This window comes from Lipotes vexillifer, unplaced genomic scaffold (assembly GCF_000442215.2).
Source record: "Lipotes vexillifer unplaced genomic scaffold, Lipotes_vexillifer_v1.1 scaffold1143, whole genome shotgun sequence".
Taxonomy (NCBI): Eukaryota; Metazoa; Chordata; class Mammalia; order Artiodactyla; family Lipotidae; genus Lipotes; species Lipotes vexillifer.
In genome coordinates this window covers 111,716-120,354 of record NW_006770581.1, presented here as the reverse complement: position 1 = coordinate 120,354, position 8,639 = coordinate 111,716, and the positions used below count along the sequence as shown (strand labels likewise).

Genomic DNA, 8,639 nt, shown 5'->3' with positions numbered 1-8,639 from the left:
CCCCAGTCCTCTCCCTGAGCTCCGACCGAAACCCGAGCCTCGGCTCACACTCCCGCCTGTCCCGGTGGGTGAGCACACAAGCCTCTCGGGCTGGTGAGTGCCGGTCGGCACCGATCCTCTGTGCGGGAATCTCCCCGCTTTGCCCTCCGCACCCCCGTTGCTGCGCTCTCGTCCGCGGCTCCGAAGCTCCCCGCTCCGCCTCCCGCAGTCTCCGCCCGCGAAGGGGCTTCCTAGTGTGTGGAAACCTTTCCTCTTTCACAGCTCCCTCCCACTGGTGCAGGTGCCGTCCCTATTCTATTGTCTCTGTTTTTAATTAATTTTTTCTTTTGCCCTACCCAGGTACGTGGGGGGTTTCTTGCCTTTTGGGAGGTCTGAGGTCTTCTGCCAGCGTTCAGTAGGTGTTCTGTAGTTGTTCCACGTGTAGATGTATTTCTTGTGTATCTGTGGGGAGGAAGGTGATCTCCGTGTCTTACTCTTCCGCCATCTTTCTGGAAGCCAAAGAACCAGTTTTTAGTTTCATTGATCTTTGCTATTTTCTTCGTCTCTACTTATTTCTGCTCTGATCTTTATGATTTCTTTCCTTATACTAACTTTGGGCTTTGTTTGTTCTTCTCTCTCTAGTTGCTTTAGGTGTAAGTTTAGGTTATTTGGGATTTTTCTTGTTTCCCGAGGTAAGGTTGTATTGCTATAAACTTCCCTATTAGAACTGCTTTTGCTGCATCCCATGAGTTTTGGACCATCATGTTTTCATTGTCATTTGTCTCTAGGCATTTTTAAATTTCTTCTTTGATTTCTTCAGTGATCCCTTGGTTGTTTAGTAACATATTGTTCAGCCTCTATGTGTTTGTGTTTTTTACAGTTTTTATCCTGTAATTGATTTCTAATCTCATAGCATTGTGGTCAGAAAAGATGCTTGATATGATTTCAGTAGTCTTAAATTCACTGATTTGTGGCCCAAGATGTGATCTATCCAGGAGAATGTTCCATGTAGACTGCCTGGGTTTGAACCTTGACCCTGCCACATGCTGAGTGAACTTGGGCACATTCTGAAGCCCGCTGCTTCTCAGTCTGTTCATCTTGAAATTGGGAATGATGATGATGGTGATGATGATAACAATAATGGTAATATTCCCTAAATTATCCAGCTGTCTGAGGATCAAATATGTTGATACATGTAAAGTGCTTAGAACATCACCTGGTACCATGAGTGCCATGTCTCGGCCAGTTCAGCACACTTTCCTTGTGCACATGTACATGCATGCACACACACACACATGCACACACAAGTCCACATGCCGGTGTATGCATGAACACTCACACACTCTCACACACATGCATCCACACACTTCTCTCCAAAGCATTGATGGCGTCACTGGGTGCCTTCCTTGTGGGCATGTTTTCTAGAAGGGAGGAATCTCATCCCCCAGGTTCTATATACTTTGTCTTTAGGTCGAGCAGCATGAGAAGGAACATTGACTGAGTTCTGCTCTATGTCAGGCATTGTCTTAGGGACTGATGTATCTTATTTCAAAACGGCCATTGTGTGTGCGAAGCTACAGTAGGCAGCCATCCGTCCTGCCACCCTCTCACCCGGCTGGCTCAGCACTCAGGTCTTGGGAGGCCACCTGCCTGGGCTGCATCCCTCTGGGAGGACAGAACTGCCTGGACAGAATGGAGCTTTGATGTCATGCTCTGGCCCACCCCACAGCCGCCCTGCGGGGATGGTCTCTGAGTCAGAGATAGGGAGATGGCAGATGGCGGGCCTTCCAGAGTCCTTGTAGAGCTTAGGGCTGGGAGAAGTCTGTTTCTCCTTCACTATCACTGTGAGTTAGGGAGCTTCATGGATCTCCACTCCTTCCACTCTTTGCCTGGGCTGCCAGGAACCTCTTTGCCCAGTTGTGTATTTAGTTGTCAGGTTTTCTGGGTCAGAAGTTCCTTTACCTTCTTGCTCTCTCCCTCTGTCCCTCATTTGCTTTCTTGTCCTCTATTAAATGTTTTGGATATTTTGCTTCCTAATTTTTTGTTTTTGCAAATGTTATTGAAATATAGCGAACAGAAAGATGAACAGAACACAGGTGTCACAAGTGTGTAGTTTAATGATTTTTCTCAAAGTGAACAAAGCTGGGTAAGTAGTGCCCAGGTCCAGAATCCTAGTATTACCAGCACCCCCGGGTCCCCTCAGGCTCCTTCCAGTCATTGACCCACCAAGGTAACTATGTTCTGACCTGGTTTTGCACTTTACATAAGTGGAGTCATGCAGTGTACACTCTGGGTCTGGCTTCTGCTAGCAATTATGGGTTTTTTTTTCATTTAAAAAAATTTTGGTAAAAATAGGTCTGACATAAAATTTTAACCATTTTTAAGTGTACAATTCAGTGGCATTAAGTATATTTGTCATGTGCAATCATCACCATCATTCATCTCCAGAAGTCTTTTCATCTTGTAAAACAGACTCTGTACCCATTAAACAATAACTTTCCATTCCATTGTCCTCCAATCCCTGGCAACCACCATTCTACCTTCCGTCTGTATGAATTTGATTATTCTAAGTACCCATATAAGTGGAATCATACAGTATTTTACTTGTTTTAGTGGACTGGCTTGTTTCACTCGGCAAAATGTCCTCAAGGTTTGTCCATGTTATAGCATGTGTCATAATTTCCTTCTTTTTATGGCTGAATAAGATTCTGTTGTATGTATCACATTTTGTTTCCCCATCTATCCACTGATGGACACTTGGGTTGCTCCCGCCATTTGGATGTTGTGAATAATACTACTGTGAACATGGGTGTATATATATCTGCTCAAGTCTCTGCTTTCACTTCTTTTGGGTATATAGAATTGCTGGATCATATGGTAACTGTGTTTTACATTTTTTGACGTGCCTCCATGCTGTTTCCCACAGCGGCTGCACCATTTTACATTCCCATGAACAGGGCACAAGGGTTCCAATTTCTTGACATCCTCACCAACACGTTTTCTGTTTTTTGGACAGTAACCATCTTCATGGGTGTGAGGTGGTTTTGATTTGCATTTCACTAATGATCAGTGATGCTGAGTTGTGATTCTGCTTTCACATCATCTATCGTCTGTCTTTTTGCCTGAGCTGTGTCCCATCTGTTGTCATTGCTGTCCCATGCTCCATGGTATGAGTAGACCATGACGATCCCACTCATTCTGCCGCTCATGGGCATTAGGTATTTTCCCATTTGGAGGGATTGCAAGGGAGTGCCACTAAGAACATTCTAGAGTGTGTCTTTTGGTGGACATAGTGTTGGGTTTTTAAATGCAAGCCACTTCCGTTTGGAGGTTAGTGTTGCATAAATAAACCAATCAATAAAATGCATAATGCATGCTCCCTGAGGGCCCTCCCTGAGGGTCCTCAGGCTTGAACAAGCTCCACAGGCCAGGCCAGGCTCCTGCCCGCTATGCCCTCCTGCCCTGTCCCAGCTGCCTGGTGCCTGCCCTCCCAGTTTCTAACCTGCTCCCTCACGGGGGAGCCACCCTTGGCCCTGACAGCACCCCCTGCCCTCTGTTGTCCCCAGCGCCCTCCCCCACCACCGAGCCGGCTAGCTGAGGGTGTGACCAGCTCCTCTCTGTGCCCAGGGGTCTTTGGGCAGCGCCTGGAGGACACAGTCCACCACGAGCGGAAGTATGGCCCGCGCCTGGCACCCCTGCTGGTGGAGCAGTGTGTGGACTTCATCCGGGAGCGCGGGCTCACCGAGGAGGGCCTCTTCCGCATGCCTGGCCAGGCCAACCTGGTGAGGGACCTGCAGGATTCCTTCGACTGTGGGGAGAAGCCACTGTTTGACAGGTGAGCTCCTGGGAGGGGTGCAGATAGGGCCACCTGTCCATTCCCCTGCATAGCCTCCTCTCAGGATGCCAGCTGAGAGGCATGGGTGCAGGATGGAGGATGGGATGGCGCCCTACACTGGCACGTGCCCAGCCAGCCCTCCCAATGGGCGGAGTGTGGGGCACAGAATCACTGCAGCAGCCCTGCATCTCCCTTAGGGGTGGATCCTGCCACCTCCACGTGGGCTGTATCCACTGTGGCTGCCCGTAAGCCCACCCCAGCAGGAGCAGGGAAAGGCCTCTGCTGGCACCATCCAGGACTCCAGGCCTTCTGCAGGGTCTGTCTCTTGGCTCTGCTTTCTTGGGATAACTTGCCCCCCAGGCTCCTTTGGTGCCAAGATGGAGGCGTGGCTCCAGCCCCACATTCTCACAGGTTTTGGGGGCGGGGGAGCAAGTCTTCTCCACCTGTCCTGGGCCAGTGCCCATCCTACGTCATCACTGGGGCTTACTGGGTCCTGGGCTCCACCCCGGGATACTCAGCCTCACTTAAAGCCCAGGGGCTGAGAACGGGGGAGAGGGAGCTGTTTGGGGGCCTCTTCTCTCTGATGGTATCTCCATTATGGGGCAGTTTTTCATAGAAAATTCTTTCTGTATCAAGCTAGCCTTGGCCCCCATGGAGCTTCTGCTCGTTCTTCTCAGATCTGCCTTCACCGACGAGGGCCCCTCTGTTGCAGGATAGGTCCACAGGTTTCTGCTGGCAGCCCTGGCGTTTTCAGATCTTTTCCTCTTGGGGCAGAACACTTCCAGCCCCTCCAGCATCAGCCCAGACCCATCACCACAGCCAGGAGAGTCTGTCAATTCCTTTTTCACATGTAGAGCCTGGGACTGATCACCACTCCCCAGAGGGGGTCTACACAGGAGGGCACAGGGGTTCCTTCATCTGGAGCCTCGTGAATTTCCATCTGATACTCTGAGCTTGTGGTTCATTATTTATAATCTCAGTGAGCTTGTGGTCCACTCTGAACCTCTGCCAGCCAAGCCTCTTCCATCCTGTGCCTGTGTGGCTGTGGGTTAGGGTTGGAGATTGCTTCAAGTAATGCTTCTCTGTGGTTCCTGGAAACTTGCTTTTGACATTGAGTTTTTTTAGAGAAGGAACCACGGCCCCAGTTGCCACTGACCCCACACCTTGAGCACTGCCCTGGCTGTGGATGACCACGGCCTCTCCTTTCTCTGCTCCCCCGTCACTGGGAAGGTGCTGAGGAGCTGAGTGTGGTGTGCTGGTGGGAAATCTGACGGAAGTGATGTGATCAGTAGTAGCCAGAGGGACCCTCGGTTCCAGAACCAAGGAGAGGATTCTGGGGGCAGGTGTGGGGTTGGGTGTCCTCTGTTTCAACAGGGCAACAATAGGGTGTGAGAGCAGGTGAGTGCACCTGGGAGGGCATGAGGGAGAAGAGAGGAAAGGGGACAACCTGAGAAGCCCCATCTTGGAGGAAGGGCTGGAAGTGATCCCAGGAAGAGGAGTAGAAGTGTCCAGAGGGAGGGACAGGAGCCCAGGGAAGGCCTGCCCCACACTGCTGAGAGGTCGGGAGTCAGGGCTGCAAGGTGGGGGAGTCTGAGGGCCTCTGCCTCTCCAGTGGGTATTCAGCAGGTGGGCCAGAAGGGGAGAGGATCCAGGCTGAGGCCTTCAGGAACCGCAGCTTGCACAGAGCATTTGTGCAGGGGGGGCAAAGCCGAGGAAAGCACTCCAGAGAGCTGGGTTTGGTCCTGAGGCCCAGGAGGCCAGGCACAGTTTGAGTAGGGCGGCGGCCAGATCTGATTTCGTGTTTGCAGCTATCTCCCGAGTTGGCATCAGGCGGTAACACAGTACATCTGGATCCCTGGGAGCTACCAAAAGTCCAGGTTCCAGGCCCCGCCCGCTCCACTCCTGTGGAATCAGACACACGAATGAGGAGTGGAAATCTGCATGTATAAAAGCCCCCAGTGACTCTGCTCAGCAACCATTTAGGGGCCAGTGGCCAAAGGGGAACCCCACGCCAGGGTGGGGCTAGAAGCAAGGGTGAGTGGCATGACGGGCGCAGGGCAGGCCCCCCCTTTGCACCTTCCAACCTCCTCAGCCTCTCTTCCCCCGCCCTCCCTCTCCCTACCTGACCCCCTGCTTCCATCTGGAGCATCCCACACTAGCCCTGCCCTCAGTGCGTTTACAGACTTTTCTTCAATGGTCATATGCCCATTTTATGGATTAGAACCCAAGGCTGGGAGACCCCATGTAACTCACCCAAGACGCCCAGAGGTGGGCTCTGCCCAGCTGGATCCTGGCCTCTTTCCCAGAGCCCCTTGCCCTCCACCTACATTCCACCCTCGAGGAAAGTTCCTCTCTCAGCCTGCTCACCCTTCCAGAACCATCCTGTTTCTCCCTGCTGTCATCCGACAGCCTCTCATGTAGCGTCTCCTCTCCCGTACCTACGCTTGCCCGTCCTCAGCCCCCTGAACACCAGGGCTCCACCCACCTTTCCAGGACCCTTCTCCACAGTGTTCCCTGCACTGCCACAGCTGGCCCGGGCTCTGAGTGCCTCTCCCTTCTGGAAGCTTCTCCCGGGGTATCTGACCCCATTCTCTCCCACTTCCTGGTATCTCCTCTGGCCCTGCATTGTGCCCACCCCCAACACAGGCGTCCCAAGGCTCTCTTCTCCACTTCCTGACGAGATTGTCCCAGGGCTGCTCCCCTCACCCACACGCTGGCAGAGGCCATCCGGGACCGAGCTGGCTTGCTCCATGTGCATAGACACGCTCTGCACCGTGAACTCCAGCCTCCAGTCCTGGACTCGCTCCTCCATACAGGGCCCCACCTGGCCTGGAGGCCGCAGTCACCACACCTGGCCCTTCCTGCCACTCTGGTCTCTAGTCCCTGGCCCGTAGCAGGTCTCCCAGCCCTGTCCGTGTTGTTGCCGAGCATCTCAAGGACGGTCTCCCCCATGCCCCACCTTGGTGGCTCTGGTGACTCTCGCAACAACTCTTCTTACATCATTTTGCACCCATCCATTGAGGGAGAGTGCTTGGTAGGTGTGGGGGAGTGGCCGTGAACAGGACAGACAACAGACAAGGCCCTGCCCCCACGTGGCCAGGACAGATGACAAATGCACTCGGGGAACCAGCCCGGGTTCCCATCACCAAGCTCCCCTTGGCCTGGCCCACAGCACAGAACAGGGCGTGCTCCTGGCTCCTAGAGCAGGCAGCCCGGCCCCCAGGGAGGCAGTGCTTGGTGACTGGGCTGGGATGGGAAAGATGGGCCAGGCCATCACGTGGAGAGTGGACTGCAGGGGAGCGAGGTGTAGGCGAGGTGGGCCAGGAGACCACAGCTGTGTTCTGGATGGACATTGGTGTTGGCGGGGCTGAGGGGATGTTTGGGAATGAAGAGATGCAGGGGAATGGCGGCATTACCAGATCCATCCTGCAGATGGAGAAACTGAGGCTGGGGGTTATCTGCCTCACGGCAGGTTACCTGCTGTGCAACAGCGAGGGCAGAAGCTGATTTGGACCCCAGGGCGGGCCCTTGTCTCCAGCTGTTGCCCTCCTTGCCGGTGCACGCAGCCCCCCTCCACTGCACACTGCGCCTGCTCCTGGGAGAGGGAGCAGGACAGGTGACAGCACCTGCCCTGGAAGGGCTCACAGGCTAGTGGGCACCCATTGTGCTGTGGGCTGCGAACATTCTCCCTGAGTGCTGGAGCTGGGGTCTGGATTCAGGCAGGTGTGTGTGGGAGGGGAGGGTCTGGGGGAGTTTAGGCGGAAAGTGACCAGAAGCAGCCTTGGGTCACCCGTGGGGAGTGGGGAGAGAGGGAGAAAGAAGGTGAGGCAGTCAGGGCTGGGCCGAGCTCCCAGACGCAAGAGCACTGGGACCCGCGGGCAGCCAGGAGCCGCCGGGATGGGGCTTTGGCCAGGGACACGGAGGCAAGGTCTGCGGCATGGAGGGGCCGCTCTGCGTCTACCTGACCAGATCAGAAATGCTTCCACCTCCTCTATCGGGGAAGACATAACGGCTGGCCCTTGTCCGAAGGCCAGCAGCTGATCCTCCTGGCTTCCCATCCCTCCCCGCATCCTCCTGGGGCTCCTGCTCACACAGTGACTGGCAGTGAACTCATGGGGTCCCCAGGTGGGAGAAGGGACATTGGGCTCAAGGCTGGGTACCCACTGGGGACCTAAGCACCCGGGAAATGGATGGGTCAGCAGAGGAGGTGGCTGAGAGGAGGCGCTGAAGGCTGTGGGCGGCAGCATGTCTGGCTGGAGAGGGGAGGTGGGGGCAGGGATGGGGGCTGCTCCACTGGCCAGACGGAGAGCCACCAAGAGCCACCAGTCCTGAGGAAGGGAGGGGCTCTGGGTGCGTGAGTTTGAGGTGCATGTAGCCCTGTGGAACCCCAGAATTCCAAATGCCAGGGCAGAAGGGACCCCAGGGCTTAGCTCAGTGATACCAGCCTTGGACAGCCAGGGCCAGGTGGCACCTTAATGGCACAGCCATGTTCTTTTGGTCCTAGGCCCATCTTTCCTGAGCACCTCCCATGAGGGAAATGCAGGTCCAGCGTTTAAATCCAGGGCCCTAGAAAAGTGGATGAAATACCTGGGGTCTAGCCCAGCCTGGAAGGCAAGCTTGGAGGAGGTGCCAAGACTGCAGTCCAGGACCTGAACCGAGAGTCCAAACAGGCCCAGGGCTGCCGCCCTCCACAGGGCCCACTTCAGCCCGGGCAGCTCCCAGCTATGAGCAGGAGACTGATGCCTGGGAGTGCACATACGGGGCTCTGGGGTGCTGGAAATGGGGCATCCATAGTGTGAATAGAAGCCCAGAAGCCAGGGAAAGA

The 8,639-nt window shown here is 54.6% G+C and overlaps 1 protein-coding gene across 2 annotated transcripts in view; it reads left to right on the top strand.

The window, feature by feature from the left end:
- The window catches only part of ARHGAP22 (Rho GTPase activating protein 22), a 173,556-nt gene that overhangs the window by 153,614 nt on the left and 11,303 nt on the right, over positions 1 to 8,639 (top strand). For both annotated transcript variants that reach the window (XM_007446231.1, XM_007446232.1), the window contains exon 5: positions 3,607 to 3,814. In XM_007446231.1, the coding sequence (XP_007446293.1) occupies positions 3,607 to 3,814 (208 nt within the window). The remainder of the gene's footprint in view (positions 1 to 3,606; positions 3,815 to 8,639) is intronic.